Below are 19,077 nucleotides of genomic sequence, written 5' to 3'. Positions count from 1 at the left end.
GGACTTATATAACCTAATAAAGGAATCATCCTTTAGCCTTATTCACTTTATAGTTATGGAACTCCTCTGTGGCTTACAATAACCATATCATGTAAGTTAGGAGGTACTTTAACACACATCTTTTTTATATTGAATTGTTGAAAAATATACAATATTGTGTTGAACAAATAATTGGTACAAAGTTTTGGATTACCTTGAAATGCCTAAATGACTGGTAATAGCCCTTTCTTAGTGGGTACAAATTTAGGAGAGAACATTAGGTACATTTTTTTTCTAAGGGTGCTGCATGATGTCAGTCTGATGTATATATACATTAATTCTGAGTATAAGCATGAACTTTAAAGCATGAACATTAGTCTACGTGAAGTCAGTCTTTGTCGAAGCCAGACGCCTTTTGACTATTTCTTGTTAAAGGCCACTTGAAGCATGAGGAACTGGTCACCGGGGTGTACCTCTCATTCCTGCAGTCAGTGGAGTGGGCATTTTCTGGACCTGTGAGATGTCTACTGCACCAGCTGCTTCAGTCTTAGCTGCCATTTGAACCTATGGCTATTTCCTTATAGCTTACGGCAACCTTGGGAATACTAATCAGACGCAAGGACGGGATACTTTTTCAATGCTTGTTTGACTGCTTGTCATGTTTTTAACTCCTTGCATGCTCATGCTCGTCATGAGGCACAGTGGCGCTGTGCTCATGAGGATCTGAGCTCATCATGACCGCTGCGGTGCTCACACGGGGCTAATTACCCTGCTGTGCGGAGCGTTCCACAGAATCGGGCATGGTGGTGACGAGCTGAGCTCATCATGAGCACAGTGCCACGGTGCAGCCTGACGAGCTGAGCTCGTCAGGAGCACCGTGGCGCTGCACGTGGCCCCCCTCTCCCCAGCACTGCGGGGGAATTAGCCCCACGACGAAAGGGTTAACCTGTTTATTTTGCAGCTTACAAACAATGCAGTTAGCATGCAGATAGCTCTGTTGGCGATGATGAGACACACAAGCTCAAGCAAACTTTCATGGGAATCTAATTTGTACACACTCATCACTTTACAGCAGCCCTGCATTTTTACGCTATATCAACTGAACAAAGGCGTTCTCACCTACCTCTTAAATTTATAGATTAGAAAAACCGCCAAGCCAACAAACACCACCGACAAAAGCATGAGCATCGCAGAGCTGCTGTGTCCTGAGCTGGAGTCCACCAGTGGTGCTGCAAGGCAAAATGAATCACTTAGTTATATTTTGTTAACAAATCACTTTACATTAGGCTTTTAAGCCAGGATAAAGTTATTTTCTGGACGTATCCTTGGTTTGCACTCATTACATTGTAGGTCATTTACAATGCAGCAGCCTCTGAAGCACTCATCAGTGGGTTGAGCAAATTTCTGAATATTAGAGGATGACATTGTGTACGATAATCAACTGTTTTTCTCAGTATGGGAGTGTCCTTTTGCTTCCTGTAAGAATATTATGATTTACTGTTCAGGCGTTTTGCTAATCACACAATAACTTATCGTACATTGATGATAGATCAGCTACCATCTGCAAAGAGCAATACATCATTTTCAACTTCACACTTTTTGTTACAGTGCAGCAGCAATTAAAAACAATCTTATTCAACAAATACAGTCAACTTAGTTTACAAATACTGTGTTTCCTATATGTAAGACTGTACAAATCTAAAAAAAATGTCAAAAGGAAGCACTGCTTCTTCTTGTGCACAAATTTTGTTCTGTGTATTTGATTGAAAGTCGTTCCAAATGCTTCTGGAGAATGTTTTTACCAATTGTTATTAGGATGTGTGCGATACGTGCAGAGATGGCATTGTTATCTGAATAATAGACATGGGTGGATGCAAGAAGCAGTGCATACATCATTATTAATATTTTTTTTTAATCTACGGTTAAATAAACTTTGTGGATACTTGTATGTCAAAGTCAGTTGAACTACATTATAAATTAGAGAGACTGTTGGCGCCAGGATAGTAAAGAGAAAGGGAGGAGACCCCCCTGCAGTGTACATGGAGGGTAACCCATGCTCTAGACCCAGCCAAGAACTCTCAGGACAGGGGACTGACACACATTCACAGTGCTGGAGGGGGTTCCCAAGAGCTTACCCCTCCGGCACCGCGGTGGTACAGGGGCCAACCCCTTGCAGGTGACCTGTGCCCAATCCCCTACAGCAGACAACTTCCTACTGCTGGACAAATTTAGGATGCTGGTAGATGGTGGCAAGTCAGCGGTCCTGATTTAGGTCTCCCAGCTGCATTTGAAACAGTTAACCACAATACACTCCTGGCTTGATTTACCTCAATCAGAGTATCAGTTATAATATTGAACTAGATGCGCTCTTATTTGTCAGAGCCTTGTCAAATGGTTGGTCCTACACCGTACCACTCAGATTTTAAGACTATCAAACATGGAGCTCTTATCCTAATTCTTTTCAACATATATACGAGGGCTCATGCCACAGTAACACTCATAAAAAAACCATACAATTGGATTAGTCAACTATGCTGACACTCAACTCAGAAGGCTTCTGTCAACACTTTTCATCATCAGCTGGCTAAACTCTAGCTCGCTCAAATTGAACGGGGACAACAGTAATTGTGCTTTTCTCCAAATATAGTCCCTGTTATAGCCCCGTCGTATTTCTGACCAGTACCAATTGATAAAAAGCTGATACAATCAGAGTCAGTCCACACTTGGGGGTCACATTTGGCAGCGAGTTGTCCATGGAGTGTAATGTGAATAAAGTTGCTGGCACATGCTTTTTCCTACTCCGGGGTCTCCAGAAGCTCCTTCCTTTGTTGCCTACAACTGCAAAATCTCTAATTTACATAGTGTTACTGTAAGCAGGTTAGACTACTGCAATGATCTCCTGCTAGGAGCACCGGAATTCCTGTTAAACTGACTACACAGAGTCCAAGTCTCTGCTGCCAAAGTGCAGTACACTGGTCGTGTGCTTATGACGAGCTGAGTTCGTCATGAAACAATGTATTCCATGGATCTGCAGCACAGAGGGGGAATTGCTGCAGCAGTGATAGTGTTAAAGCACTCCAGGATCATGGCCAAGTGCCCCTGCAAAACGGAATAAAAAGAAACTCCCTAGAGAGATACCTCGGCTCCACAACAGCTAATTTTGTCTGTGTTGCTAAATTCAGGAAGACAGTACAAGGTGGGAGATCATTTATGGTCACAGCATCCCAGCTTTGGAATCAGCTACCTCCCTCCCTTAGATCCTTGTCTGATATATTGTACTTTAGAAATGCCCTGAAAACTTGACTCTTCCCTAAATAACCTCCTCTTCAAACTTCAGCACTTTTTAGCTGCAGCTGTCTTCTTTTGTAGTCCTTGTAGATGCCTTAGCACCACAATACCGGTATGTTGACAGTGCACATGTGTTACATAAATAAATAAATTAAATAAATAAATGTTTTGTCCATTTCTGTATTTCAACCTATATATTTTATAGACGTTTGCAATGCTACACAGATGATGAGTCATCTGCAAGCCAGCTGTAAGAATTTTTTTCATTTTCAAATTCAAGAATTAACATGCAGAACATCAGATAGAGTAAACAAAAGGTTTATGTAATGAGAACAATGAATGTGCTGGAAATATATAACACTGCAAAGAAAAGACCAAATCTATTTTACTAAAAAATATCACATTTTAACAATTTGTAACATCTACTATATAGTCCAGATATTTCTACGCAGTGTATTAAAAATCCAAGGCACATGATATTTTACATCAGGAAGATCTGGATGGCATTTGATTAAATCTCTTATCAACACATTTGACAAGTCCTTGAATCATGTGAACCTAAGAGCTTAAATAACAAATATGTCAGCACAAATACATCTTAAACTAATAAGGCCAAGTATTGCAAGATGGCTCCCTCTTGAGAGTAGCTCACCTTAATGACAATTGGCAAGCAAACTGTGGACCATTGTCGCATTGGTATTGTTGAAACTTCTGTTTCATTTCCAGGACATGGCAGGTTAGAAAACATTTGTTCTACTTAACTGTATCATATGATATCCAGAATATAGCTAAATAAGTCATAAAATGTGGGCCTACATATGGACCCTCTCATTTGGACATTGCCTATTTCACTTCTTCCTGCAGTATGTTACCATGGTTGATTGCTCCTAAAATGAGTATAAGCTATAATATTCACATTGCTGAGCAAGGTTTCATCAAGGGTACATGGTACATGGTCACTGCATATTATATATGCATTCTTCTATCACCACTACTATTTTTTGTTCCACAGACACATTCTTATAGTTAATTAGTAAGGAAGGTACAAACGTTCCAAGCAAATTATTATTCATAAATATGCTGTTATTTCTCTTTGAATTATGTCCATAACTTGGAAAATACTCTTTACTTTTTATTATGTCTAGGTTAGATTTTCTGGGAGAATTCAAGTTGTCAATATTTTAAAAGATGAAAGGTCCCTGCTTCTTAGAAATTCCCTGCTCAAGTGATACGAATATGAAAGGTGTTTACTGGTGTTTACATACTTGTCGGGATGCTTCAGTTAAATTAATTTGTTATACAAAAATCGCTTAAAATATATGGAAATATTCTCTTTTTTTAATAAGGCACTGAGAAATTAAAACTTATTAAAATAATTTTAAAAATATTTTGGAGGATAGCTGAAGCATGTTTTGTTTTGAAATAATCTGACTTCATTACTAGTCAATAACTAAACTCCCTATATTATGGCATATTAAAGCACATGGTTCAAAAATTTTAAAAATCCAAGCACTTTTCCTTCAAATATCAAACCCCTAAGTATTTCAAAAATATGACTTTGAGATTTTAGCCACTATTGATATGCTATATAAATGGATGTTTATTATAGATTAGGACTACAGGAACACTCCACACTTCCAACTATATAGCACACTAATACCATTGGGTTATAGGTGCTTCCAGCAAATGTGTGTGTCCATAATATATTAAGTATATCCTTGCCTGAATAACCAAGATCTTACAATATGCCTAGAATGGAGAAGGCTTATATCTGATGGGAATCAAATTCTACAGGTTGAGGCAAAAACGGAAAAGGAATGGCCACCAATACGACCCTTGTAGTGCTTGGGTATAGAAAGTAGAAGACCATCAAGGATCTTACGAGCAAGAGCTACAATATTTCAAAATCCATTGGAGCATTCCCATGCAATGAATTGTGAAATGAACAAAGTACCTCAAACTGTACTCTCTGTTTGATCGGAAGTCAATGAAGCTGTTTTAGAATACGAGTATGGTTTAATCTAGGAGCAGCTGTCAAAAAGTGGGCGGCTGAGTTTTGCACATTTTTGGAGCAGAAAGACTAGTGCAGATAGGCAGTCAGAATCTGCTAATCTAGTCTGTATCCTACCAAGATTTGCACAATAAAGGACCTACTATCAGCATCAAAGAATGCAGTTATTTTCTTTAGAATATGAAGTTGGTAGCAACATGACGAGACTCATCATGGTGAGATTAGTATCAATCTTTATTCCCAGACATTTACCACAGAAGGAGGGTTGACTTACAAGATGCCTCAGACCACACAATATACCTATGCAATTCTTTGTTGAACTAATGACTGCGGACCAAATGAGAAACTTCTTTTAATTTCTTATAAATTCCTATTTGCAGTTTAATGGACTGGCGTTGGAGTTTCTATTGCTCCATACCAAACTATTCTCTATGTTGCCACTCCACAGAATCCTTTTCATAATTATATTCAACTAAAGCTGATATATATACATGATGTATGAGGGAATTATCTGCTGCAATATTGCAGTTATCCTCCACGTGCCCTCAGGGACAATATTTCTTAATGGACAATTTTTGAGGATTCACCACAACTGGAAACTTAAAAAAGAATTTTTAGAGAGCCAGCCTTTTTATGGTGCGGCTCTGCCATGAAAAGGCTGGCAGTCCAGGATCTCAAAATATGCTGAGCTCAACTGCTTCAGTTCCCTGCTCAGCAAAATGCGGTGTGGTGCTCTTGCGCCACTGCCAGGGAATGACTGTTTCTTGGCGCAGCCCGCAGTCCCCCTCCAAGAAAATGTACAAAGTCTTAATCGGCAAAACAGTGGATTGCCACTCCTGCACCACCGCCAGATTCGTAATCAGGCCCTGAGTCACTGCACTGATCCTGACTATAGACAGTTTCATTCTAAGGATTCTGAAGGACCTGGGCAATACATTTTTTAGGGGCCTCATCTTTTTAACAACTTCGAATTTCATGAACCTGCTGTTGCTAATTCAGGTCCTATGTTGCATAATAATATTAAATTATATATTAAGAAACAAAAATATACAAAAGTGAGCTAAAGAGAAAGTTCACTTGCCTAGGGGGGGCCCTTGGAAGGTGGGAGCCTCGGGGAATTGGTCACTTTGCGCTTGCCTTAAAACCTCTCAGACTATAGAATACGTTTCTAATTCATACATGATGTGTCTTATGTCAAATATCTTTTTTTCTCCTTTACTACATACAGCGAGTTGTGTTTTGAAATATGCTCATTATTTACAACATAATCCTGATGATTTCATTAGAAGATACCCCTGTTTCATTATATTAAGGTTCAGTATAATGTAGTTTAAAGCTTCACAAATGGTAATCCGTTCTCACCATTAGCAAATGAGGAAAGCAGCTGGGCTTTTTGATTACAGGAATATAAAACCAAAACAAGAGTGAGCAGCAGTCCTGACTATTAGAGATGCTCTGGTCTGGTCAAAGTACAAGTGGTGCTAGTCACCTAAAGGCACAGCATACTAGAGACAGAAAAAGGTTGTTCCTAATATGGCAAAGCTGCGAACAGCATTGTGAATGGACTTGGCATCCGAATTCTGGGCAGGCAGCATTTCTGGAATAGTATGAATGCCAGAGAATCCTGATCATCCTGTGGTATCTCTGCTTTGTTTGTAGACAACTTGCCAGCAATATGTGCCCAAAAACACTAAAATGAGATCCAGTAAAATATTTTTAAATAAAAGGCCATTGTTGCTCAATTGTGAACTAGGGGCCTTATTTATGAAGGCCTTGCGCCGCCGGTGCGTCACTTTTAACATGGGAAAAAGTGACGCACCGGTGGCGCAAGGCTTTCATAAATGAGGCCCTAGGTACTTATCTGTGAACTAGAAACTAGGCATATCAGAAAATGGGGGTACCCTTTTCTGTATAAATACTGTTTTGTGGACATCTTCTAAGGGGCTATATTGCCATTTAAAGGTAGGTAGCAGAGTCGAATCCAGCAAACAAAGAGGTAGCACCAAAACATGACAGTAACATAGCAGTAAACAATAGACATTGTCTCATATCCAAATTATGGTGCTATAACAGTCTATAGGATCCAAAATCTCCTTATCCGAGAAAGAAAAACCCTGAATATCTGACACACATTAAAAATCATCATCATTCACAGTGCTGAGCCAGTTTACAAATGGTTCCCAGAAGTCCCTGGGGCAGGATCGCCCTGGTAGCTGCTCCCAATATGTCTCTAGTTGCATTATACATTGTGTAATACTAGTAATCCAGGCCTTCGTGGTAGGCGGTTGGGCTGCTTTCCAGTGAATGGCAACTTGGCGGTTTGCCTGTATTATTATAAAAAAAGGGTAAGACAGGGTCCAAGGGAAAAGTTTTAAAGACCAGTCTAGATTCATATCCCCCAATACTTATACATGAACAACAAAAGGAACCTGAGGTCTAAGAGCCAACACTATGGCGCTGAAGCTGTACTTTCACAAGGGTAAAGTGGTACCTCAGTTACCAAAACAAGCAAGAGACAAGAAATAATATCTAGCATCAAGAAAAGAACGTATGTTGTGAAACAATTCATGAAAGCATTCAGCCCACATGATCTGAGAATGTCATCCATGTGAAGGTCAAGACAGTCTAACAAAGCTGCGCACCAGCATCGTTCATGAGCAGCAATGAGCCACGCATGGAAATACTGGTCTTTAACAAACGCATTGGAAAAATGACTCTGCCCCGTCATGTCCTGCTTTGCCCAGATGTCTTAAACTTGAGGTACCATAAGAAAAACAGAGTCTAAAGGAACTGAAAAGATCCTTTTGACTAAATATGCTCGAGAATGCTGCTGTTGTTAAGGTAAAGACAGCCAAATAAAGTTTCACTTCAGTAGCGTCAGTGTTGCCATGCCGACAAAGCGGAAGCAGGCAGATTTTTTCTAGTTTATGAACGCTTGAACGTAACGACGCTAAGATGGCTAGACGGAAGTTAAACTATTTAACTCACGCCCACGTCACCGATGTTGAACTACAGCAGAGATGCACCCGAGATGCCGGCTTCTGAAGAAATTAAGAAAAAGCCCAGTTTAGAAGATAATCTCAACGCATTCGCGGAATAAGGTAAATTTGGTCTAAGTTACCTTTTCCACAGTTGCACGAAGGCTGTTGAGAAGCACATGAATAGTAATCAGACAACACTCGAAAGCATGAGTCCCTCTATCCACAGTATTGAATATTGCTTTGGGATTCCACGCGGTCCCATTTAAACAAGGGTGCACCATGAGATGTTAAGACTCATTTCAACTTGCAAAACAAGCTTTACATGCTCCCAGTAGATCTCACACAGTATACATGACCTTGTACTGCACAAGTGGGCTGGATCTACACAAGTGGACCTTGATTCTTACATATCAAAATGCAATAATTCCGAGAGTTTAAGTAAACGACTTCCTCTAAGCAGGAATGTTGATCTAAAAAGTGTGTAAAAAGCGACGCAAGTGTCAGAGGTGAGAATATATCACTAACACACGTTCACTTCCCCCCTCCACCTCCTCTTTTTCACAGTGTTCTACACATTTAAGTTTGCAGCCCTGAGGACTAAAGGCATTCTTTGCAGATAAACCTTTCAATCTTGATAGGAGTTACTCAGGCCTAAAAGATCAATTAAATTTCGTTCCTCCCTCCAGAGGAGTCCCTTTGGAATTGCTGACATTTGAAAGATATGTATTGAAAGACCTTGATATCTTAGAGAACAAACAAAAATACACAAGATGGAACATGACTAAAACTGAGAAAGAGGCATTAGAAAAATTGAAAAACGACCAAGAGATGATAATCAAGCTGGCTGATAAAGGCGGAGGAATTGTGCTAATCGAAAGAAAAAACTACAAACCTGAAGTATTTCGGCAACTGGCAAATACTGATCACTAGCGGAAAATTGATCAAGACCTCTCTAAAACAGTGGAGAACAAATAAGCCACTCTAATCCAACTTGGAGAAAGTAATGGATCTTTATCGAAACAAGAAGCCAAGTACCTTATGAATCCAAATCCGAGGACACAGTTAATGTACGTTTTTCCTAAGATTCATAAAGACAGCTCAAATCCCCCTGGACGTCCAATAATCTCTGGAGTAAATTCTATTTTGGATAGACCGGAGAAATACATTGATACCTTTGTGAAACCAGTAGCCAGTTCAATCCTGAGTTACATAAAGGACACGATGCAATCCATTACAATATTGGAGGGCCAAACTTTTGATCCTGCAAAGGAACTCTCTGTAACCCTGGACATTGTCGGCCTTCATAGGAATATTCCCCAGGATGAGGGACTGGAAGCCATGCAGTACTGCCTGGAGCAAAGAACAAGACCTCTCAACATCCCAACAGAGTATTTGGTGGAAATGGGCCAATTATGTCTAAAATACAACTTTTTCCAGTTTAATGATGACAAATACATGCAATCGAAAGGCACCGAGATGGGGTGTCCTTTTGCCCTGGATATGGCCATAATGTTTACGGCATTATATGATGAGCAATGGATTTATAACAATAACCCCTATGACAGCCATATAAAAACGTGGACAAGGTATATAGACGAGAACCTGGTATCCTAATTATTTATATAATCTTTTTGCAACAACCACACTATATTTTTTTAGTGATTGGGTTATTTATTCACCCTATTTTTAGCAACTCTTTTGTGAAAGGACCTTATATCCTTCGCATGGAACACATAAAAAGTACCAAATACATATTTACATACATAACAATTTACATAATACCTTTGACAATGTACAAGACCAACATTTTTTGACAAACACAAAATGAATATTACTTTACATCAACAAATACATCACAAAAACCAATGTGCCATATATATTCAAACAAAGGCTTAATTAGATGTCATTAAGAATTCTTATAATTCAGTCCAAGTTCATTCCTAAATATATTCTATTTCCTTTAACCACTTTTGCTAACTTAATAGCAATTGCTGATGCATTTCAAGCCTCACAGATTCTCAATGGGCTCTCATCAGGGCCCCGTTTGGAAGATAATCTCAAGGCAACCGCAGAATAAGGTAAATTTGGTCTAAGTTACCTTTTTCATGGCTGCACAAATGGTATCGAGAAGCACATGAATTGTAATCAGGCAACACTCAAAAGCACGAGTCCCTCTAGCCACAGTATGGAATATCGCTTTGGGATTCCAGACAGGCACATTTAAACAAGGGTGCACCATGAGATGCTAAGACTCATTTCAACTTGCAAAACAAGCTTTACATGCTCTCAGTAGGTCTCACACAGTATACATGACCTTATTTTTATCAACAGGAAACACGAGCACTACACAAGTGGGCCCTGATCCACACAATTGGACCTTGATTCTTACATATCAAAATGTAATCATTCCGAGAGTTTAAGAAAACGACTGCCTCTAAGCAGGTATGTTGATCTAAAAAGTGTGTAAAAAGTGATGCAAGTGTCGGAGGTGAGAATGTGTGAATAACACATGTTCACGTTTTCCCCCTCCTCTTTTTTACAGTGTCCTACATATTTAAGTTTGCAGCCCTGAGGAAGACCTTCCTTGAAACCTCATGGTCCAAGCACAAAGGTCAAAACACGTTCTCACACCCACCACTAACCCCACTTAGGCCAAGAGCAGTTGTAGTCCTGACTTTGAAATTAAATTTTATTAAGGTTACACAGACCGAGGTCTAACGAAAGACAGATGTTTTTCCTCATACCCCATTAACAAAAATCTTTTGAGATATGCTCTGACCTATTCACCTATATGGGCCAACAATTGAACAGTACCAAGGATAGTCAGGTTCAAGTGATCGTGGTACACAAATCTAAAGTAGTAGGACAGAATACATTTGTTTTTTTGAAAGTTCATAGCAATATAATATACACTAGACACAACAATATATATAAATATGGAAATAAATATGCATGATATAAAGGCAGGAACAATTGATGTAGCAAAAAGCATTATATACAATGGAACGAAGATTAAAAGAGTGATGGTCATACCAGAGTCAGGAAATTGACGGACATTATGAGACCCCACACCTCGACAACCTCCATGTAGCCACTGGTGCCCAGATCCGTAGCCCCATTTCCCTAGATTTAACTCCCTTTAAAGCATACAGTTCTGACTCAATGTTGTGGATCCCTAGCATCCTGCAAATCCACATTTGGAAGGTTGGGGCCTCAACATCCTTCCAAACAGCAGCAATTAGTATTCTAAAAACAGCTACTGATATAAAAACAAGCGCCTCAATCTCTGTACTTAGACCCAGTTTAGCATCACAACCAATTATTAAAAGTGTCGGGGATAGGTCTATTCTGACAGCTAGCAGCCCCTCTAAAAACGCTTCGATTTCCTTTTTGACGGGGCCTAGTTTTTCACAGCTACAAAACATGTGCACGACGTCAGCTGGCCCGTTCCCACACCTAGGGCAGTTGTTGTCCGCCCTCTTACCCCAATCGAACAGTTTCGCCGGTGTGTAGTATAGATTAAAAAGGGTCTTAAAGTGCTGTGCTCTTAGATTTGAGGATCGCAGAAACCTTTTATCCATTAGAATGGCTCTATCCAAGTCAATATCTGGATCCCCCAGTTTTGAAGCCCAAGCTGCCTCTGTCTTGGCCATGTCATCGGGGAGCATTTCCAAGAATAGCCTATATATTTCCCTGATTCTACAGCCACCCCCTTCATGTAATCTAATAATGCACATCCTTTGGATATATTTATACAGGGTCTTTTTGATTTTATTGTGTTAACCAACTGCATATACTTGAACTCTTGACACCCTTGTAGTGAATACCGTGACCTCAAAAGTTCAAGGGGCCTGCATGCATCCTTTATCATTACTTGACCTAGTGTAGTAATTCCCTGTCTTTCCCAGTGTCTCCAAGGGCCATCCCTACTTAGATGCGGGAAAAATCCTGAATTCCAAAGTAAAGTATGTTGATTGTACCTTGGAATGCTCTGATTTTTCTGTACAGAAAACCATAGCCCCCAGATGTCTTCCAATATTTTATACCCTGATGCCTTAAAATATCGTTTGTCATATTTCCTCAACAGTACCCCATATACTTCACTCCTAAGGGCCAGCTGAAAAATAGAAGGGATATCTCCCTGACTATACATAGGGTCCTCTGGAAAAAAGAGTATAGCCATTTCTGTGAGAAGACAAGACCAGTTATAAAACCTAAGGTTTGGTATTCCCAGCCCACCCTTTTCCTGGGGAAGAGATATGAATTTGCTTGATCTCCTCTCCTTGCCGTATTGCCAGACAAAGTTCATAAAAATAGCCTCCATTTCCTTGATCAGTGTATTGTCTATTTTAAAGGGAATAGACCTAAATTTGTATAAGATCTTCGGGAACATTGTCATTTTGATAACATTGACCCTTCCTATGATTGACAAGTGGAGTGTATCTATTCTTTTTAGATACTGTTTCATCTTTTACAATAGCGGCACAAAGTTATCTTTAATAATATCCCTTGGCTGAGCATTAATTGTTATACCTAAGTACACTACTGAGTCCACATATCTGTCATCCCGTTTGACTATATTTCTAGAACATAACACCTGCGTCTTCGCCACATTTAAACGATATCCAGATAGCCTCCCAAAGTCAGAGGTGATACTAACTATTCCCCTCATGGCACTGTCGGGGTCCGTAGTGGTTATAGCTAAATCGTCCGCATATGCAAGGACTTTGGTATGGAATCCATTGATAACAACTGGCTTGATACTGATGCTATTCTTTATGAGAGTTATTAGGGGGTCTATATATAGCGCGAAAAGAATGGGTGAGCACGGACACCCTTGTCTCGTGCCCCTCGTTATGTGAATCTGCCCAGAACTCTCACCCATAAGCTGAATACTCACGGTAGGATTAAAGTACATAGCCTGGATTGCCTGCAGGAATCTGGGACCAAATCCTCTATCTTCCATCACTCTCCACAAAAAGCTCCACCTAACGCGGTCGAAAGCTTTTTCCGCGTCGAGGAGGATCATTGCGATCCCCCCCTCCCCGGCAGCATGGATGTCAAACAATGTGATGGCCCTTCTTATGTGGTCAGTCGTACCCCTGCCCGGGACAAAGCCATGCTGCCAGGGAGAAACCAGAGTCCCAATAATCCTCCCCAGCCGTGTTGCCATGATTTTTGCGTATCATTTATTGTTGCTATTTTTTAACGATATTGGCCTGTAAGAGCCGGGGCTTTCCTTAGGTTTACCTTTTTTGTGGAATACCACAATATTGGTTTTGGTCCAAGATTCCGGTATAACTCCGGTATTCATAACCCCATTGAATAAATCCAAAAGAAGAGGTGACGTTTCTTCCTTCAAGCATTTATAAACCTCCAAGGGTATGGCATCGGGCCCTGATGCCTTGCCAGCTGCTAGATCTTGTAGTGCCTCGGATAGTTCGTCCATAGTAATACCCTGTTCCAAGGTTTCCCTCTCACTGGAGGTGAGTTTAATACCCCTTTCCGGCCAATTTATACCCGGGTCGTCAATACCTGACTCTTCCTTATATAAGTCTTGATAAAATCTCCTGAAAACATCGAGGATTTCAACTGGTTTGTTGAAGGTTCGGTCCCCTTCTTTGATTTCAGTAATGATGTTCTTAGATGTAGCCTGCCTTATCCGTAAAGCCAAAGCCCTACCTGCCTTTTCAGCTGTTTCGTACATCCTGGCTCTCTGGGTTTGATATTCTGCTGCAGCTTTTTTAGCCAATTGCCTTTGAATTTCAGCCTTCATACTATTCAGCCGTTCTAAACTCGAAATGCCCTGATTCCCATGACATACATCCCTCCTATGTTGTTCCTCTGCCTCTGCCAGTTTTCCCAACAGGCGTTCTTTCTCTTCCTTAGCTCCTTTACACATTCGGCCCGTGTAACTGATTGTCTCCCCCCTCAGACCTGCTTTAAAACTATCCCAGGCAGCGACACGGGAGGCACTGTATCTATTCGCATCAAAGAATGACTGGGACCAGTCCTTTACGTGCGCTATATAGTTGCTGTCCACTAGCAGCTTTCTATCAAAAGCCAGGGTCTGGCTTTTTTTGTTTGTTTGTTGATGGCCATTGTTAAGACAAGGGGGTTATGATCTGATATTAACCTAGGGAGCATTGCTATTTCCACATTAGGAAGATAAGTAGCCAATATCATAAAATAGTCCAATTTTGTGTGCTTATTGAATGGATGTGAGAAATATGTGAACCCGGGGTCATCTTTCTTTAAGCTTCCCCACACATCCCTCAACCCATGAGATTGGATTATAGAGGACACTGCTCTGAATACCCGGGGCTTGCAACCTGTGTATGGGGTACCGCTTACAAAATTTGCTGAGATATTAAAATCACCGCAGATTACTATAGGTGCTGGCCAGTTAGTTAATTCCCTCTCTATGTGATCCATCACCGCCGGGTCATCCAGGTTAGAACCGTATATTGAACATAGAGTGATACCTAGGTTCATTTCGCATATTGCCCATCTTCCCAATACATCGGCCTTACATCTTTTTGCCCCCCCAAACCTACCCTGCCAATGATTGCTACCCCCTTTATCATTGATGTCTGCGAGGAACAGGACAGAATTTCATACCCCCTTAAATTTAGCCAGTGTTTCTTTTTCCAAGGTAGGTGAGTCTCTTGTAGGCATAAGATGTCGGCCCCTATTATTTTGATATACTCCTCAAACCTGCCCCTCTTTTTCCAATTGTTCAGACCACCTATATTTAGGCTTACTACCCTAAGCCTAGACATAACCCTGTAGGGAACGTAGCCACCGTTCTAACCGATCAAGTGTCCTCCTGAACATATCATGAATATACAATTTTTCTTTCAACATTTTAGTTATATTGATATACACATTTATTGCATGAACTTTCTTTTCTTTTGCTTTCCCCCCACCCCCCCTCCCACTCCAAACCTCGTCCCCCCCTGACCCGAACCCCAACCCCCACCCTAGTGGAGCGCGCAGACTAAGTCTGTGCATGTGATGGATGCAGTATAGCAGTGGACTCACTACATACGACTTGATAAACCCCACCACAAGATCCAACCATAAACCACCTAGTCGTAATACCAGAAAATCAGAAAAACCTGACCTCTGAAGTCATACATTGCCCCCAATAGCCGATATTCTGCCCTCCTTGGACTTCATCATTCTTTTTAAACGGATCATTTGAAAACTAGTAGGAGGGCAGCTAAAGGTTACTATATTGAACATAGTCTGATACTATACTGAGTCCAGATACTCCCGAGCTTTAATTTCTGAGGAGAAATATATTGTCTTGCCCAGATGAATTACCTTTAGCTGGACTGGATTAATAAGATACACCTGTATTCTTTTGTCCTGGAAAGGCTTAATTAATTGTCTTAATCTCCAACGCCGTTCGACGGTGGTGTGACAAAAATCGGGCCTTACGAAGAAGGAACCCCCATCGAAGGTTCTTTTGGCATCCGGCCTCGCCTTTTCTGCAATGCATTGTCTCAACAGAAAGTTCCCTATATAAATCAGGATTGCTCTGGGCTTATCTCCTGCTCTAGCATTCTGCCTCAACTTGAACGGTGTCCGATGCGCCCTCTGGATTTCAGTGGTCCAGTTCCACCCAGCAACATCTGGAAAAGCTTTCTCAAAGATTTTAACAATGAAGGCTTTAACATCCTGCTCTTCACATCCTTCCGGGATCCCAAGGACTCTAAGATTGTTCCTCCTTAGCCTGTTTTCTAAGTCTTCCAGCTTCCACTGGACATCCTGTGCTTGTGCTCCGAAAGATTCCACTCTACTCGTGGCGGCCGCCGCCTCCACTTCAGTGGCGACTATCCTCTCTTCCAAGTTTGAGACCCTATCTCCTACATTCACACAGGCTTTTGAGACCTTTCTGACCACTCCTTTCATTTTTCTCAATGCTGCTTGGGCCTTGAGACTATCTGATCTTGTCTCTTCCCGGTGCGCTGTGATTCCTTGATGAATTGATTCCATCATTGTCATCACTGACATCATTGAAAGTTGTGTGGTCTCCTGATTACGTACATGGCTCATCCCCTGATTTGAGTTTCCTTGTAGCGAACTTGTTGGAGAATGATCCCATGTTGATTCTGCTTGATCTCTTTGAGAGAACGTAGCTTTAACGGCCGTTGATGGTAGCCCCACTTCTAGGTCGCTCTCTGACTCTGGATTACTGCCGTCAATATCAGAACTATGCAGCTCCTCATCCTCTGACCAATCGGCCTCCTCTGTTACGGAGAAGAAACACTCACTGGGGGTCTTCTCTTCCTCCTTCTCCCCATGGATCGGGCCACTCTGATTAGTGTTTGTTGTTAGTCGTCCTTGTTCGCCCGGAGGCGCGGTGACCACGATAGTCTCTTTCACTAGTTTGCATGTGGCCGAGAGAATAGAGTTGTCTTTAGACCCTCCTGAGGTCTCTCCCCCTTGACCAACTTGATCACTTTCACAGTTAATATTTGTGGCGGAGGGTGCGGCAAGCTGCACCGCCTCACCTTCTGGAGACGTGGTTACCATGTCATTAACCGGTGTAGGAGCTTTGTCCTCATTACCGACAACCTTATCAGCCCCAACCGTCACTGAAATTGACAGCACCGGGAGGTCCGTCTTGCCCCGAACACCATTTGAGACAACGTCCTCGCCTCCAAACTCCGGGTGTGGCTGTGACTGTGGTTGTGACTGTGGCTATGGATCTGGCTCTAGCTCAGGCTCAAGCTCTGACTCTGGTTCAAGCTCTTCACCCTCTTCAGTGGCCGGTAATGAAATAGTTGCCGCTGCTGGGGCCATTTCCGTTGTTTTAAGCTTTTTTGCCTTGTCCTTGCGATTCATCATTTCTACTATACTTATAGTGGCAGTGGCAGCGGCTGTGGCAGCGGCTTGTCTAGTTCTGACGGATGGAGGCCTCATCTCTTTAGGGGTACCCTGTCCTGATGTCGGTTGTCTTGTCCGAGCCCCAGGCTCGACTTCAAACAATACTGCCTCGGCGCCGACACTGTCCGCAGCAACACTTACAGCGTTTACGGCATTGCCCACTGCACCGGCATTTTCAGCTACATTTCTTTTCTTGGTCGGCGGCTTACCTCCAGTATTAGCTTTCGGGGCCATCCGTGGAGAAAGCTGCCACTTTGCTCTGCTTTGCCTCCTGTCCCCACAGGCCCTGGATGACGCTCTGCCGCTGCCTCTGCCTCCGCTCGACTCCGTCTGACCTGTGCTGCTCCGCCCCTGGCTCCGCGAACTCCCCAAGCTCCACAGGAGAGCCTGCCGGCCAACCCAATCCTCAGGAGTAACGTAGCGGCAACCCTCAACAGCCCGGGGGGGAGTGCCTTGCGGTAAGAAGCGACCAGAGGCATACAAACCGCCGTGTCGAATCTAGGCGTTTTCGAACAGTTGATCGCCTTTTTCCCACGATTCTTTTTGCCTTAATCATTCAAGATATCTCTCCATTGAGCGCCCAGTGAACGGCAGATAATCTCGGCAGAAAAATTACGGCATTTAAACAACAAATGTTTGAGGTTAGCCGCAACCGTGTCCACACTGCTAGCGCTGCTGCTCAGCCGTACCCCTGAGTTCTGTATATCACCAGGACAGAATACATTTGTATGATGAATCTACTTGTAAATATATTTTTTTCAGTTTTCATGTGTTTTTTGAATTTTTGCACTGTATGTTTCTCTCTGTATCATGTATGAGTTCTAAACATGCACAAGAAGATATGATTAAGTAATGATATGTATGTAACATTTTCAAAAAATCGAAAGCAAGTCTTATGAAAAAAATGAAGTAAAAAAAGTATTTATGACTATATAGAGGTTTTTTTGCATGATTTCATTTGCACATTTTGAAAAAGTTTCTTGCTTGTTCAAACTCAGGTTAAATAGGCACAAATGAAGGTCAGTTCATACGTAGAACAGAGACTAGGGAAAAAGAACGTTGTCCCTCGCCACTATAAATATGAATGATCCAGAGGTATTTTCCATTGTACAATATTGCCTGATTCCAGCCTCTTTGGTCCTTAAGAGAATCACTCCCCTTGAACTTTACAAATTGCCAGTATTAACAGCATCGCAGTTAACTGCCTACGTTTGGGTGGAATGTCAATATTGTATCCTAGCAGCACCACCAGCGGCATGCAGGGAAGCATATGTCCTGTAATGGTCTGTATGTGTTGAATCACATGTGTTCAGAAATTAGCCACCAGCCTACAGTGCCACGCTACATGAAGAAAGCCAGCCTGTATATCCCCACATTGCCAGCATCGATCATCAGGTCGCAGACCCATTTGCCGCAGTTGTATGGGAGTGCGATAGAAGTGATTTATGAATTTAAAGTGAATCAGTCATAACCGATAGTTTGAGGACAACAGTTTCAGGTGTCCGCATACTAAGAACCATTGATCGTCTGAGATGTTTGTCCCTATCTCTGCCACCCACCCCGCTTTAGCCTTGGGAATGACGATTGGGGAGTCCCGTTGAATAGTGCTATAGATGCGAGTGATCAGCTTACGGCCATGCTCAATTGCAAGCACGTTTTCCAGAGCTGTCAGTGTTGGAGGAGGGCTCCGAAATGTGCTATATTCACTTCTACAGGAAGATCGCAACTGGTAGCATAAAAGGCTATCCGCTGCTGTGTGGAGTGGCTGTCCACACATCTGTTGCTCATCTCTGCCATTAGAGAGGGTGCTGGTGTCATGAAATATCGTGTTTCTAATGCATGTAGTTCTTGTTCAATTCAGAGTGTTCCTAATATCACGTAGAACCCCAGCTTGTTCCGCAGTACAATATCCGCGGATTG

The 19,077-nt window shown here is 41.9% G+C and overlaps 1 protein-coding gene across 1 annotated transcript in view; it reads right to left on the bottom strand.

The window, feature by feature from the left end:
- SORCS3 (sortilin related VPS10 domain containing receptor 3) overlaps positions 1-19,077 on the bottom strand; it is a 1,546,015-nt gene that overhangs the window by 61,479 nt on the left and 1,465,459 nt on the right. The window contains exon 28 of the mRNA XM_086919577.1: positions 1,103-1,208. Coding sequence (XP_086775703.1) covers positions 1,103-1,208 — 106 coding nt within the window. The remainder of the gene's footprint in view (positions 1-1,102; positions 1,209-19,077) is intronic.

This window comes from Lissotriton vulgaris, chromosome 5 (assembly GCF_964263255.1).
Source record: "Lissotriton vulgaris chromosome 5, aLisVul1.2, whole genome shotgun sequence".
Taxonomy (NCBI): domain Eukaryota; kingdom Metazoa; phylum Chordata; class Amphibia; order Caudata; family Salamandridae; genus Lissotriton; species Lissotriton vulgaris.
Note: the sequence above shows the minus strand (reverse complement) of the source record. Positions and strands in the feature narration are given on the sequence as shown.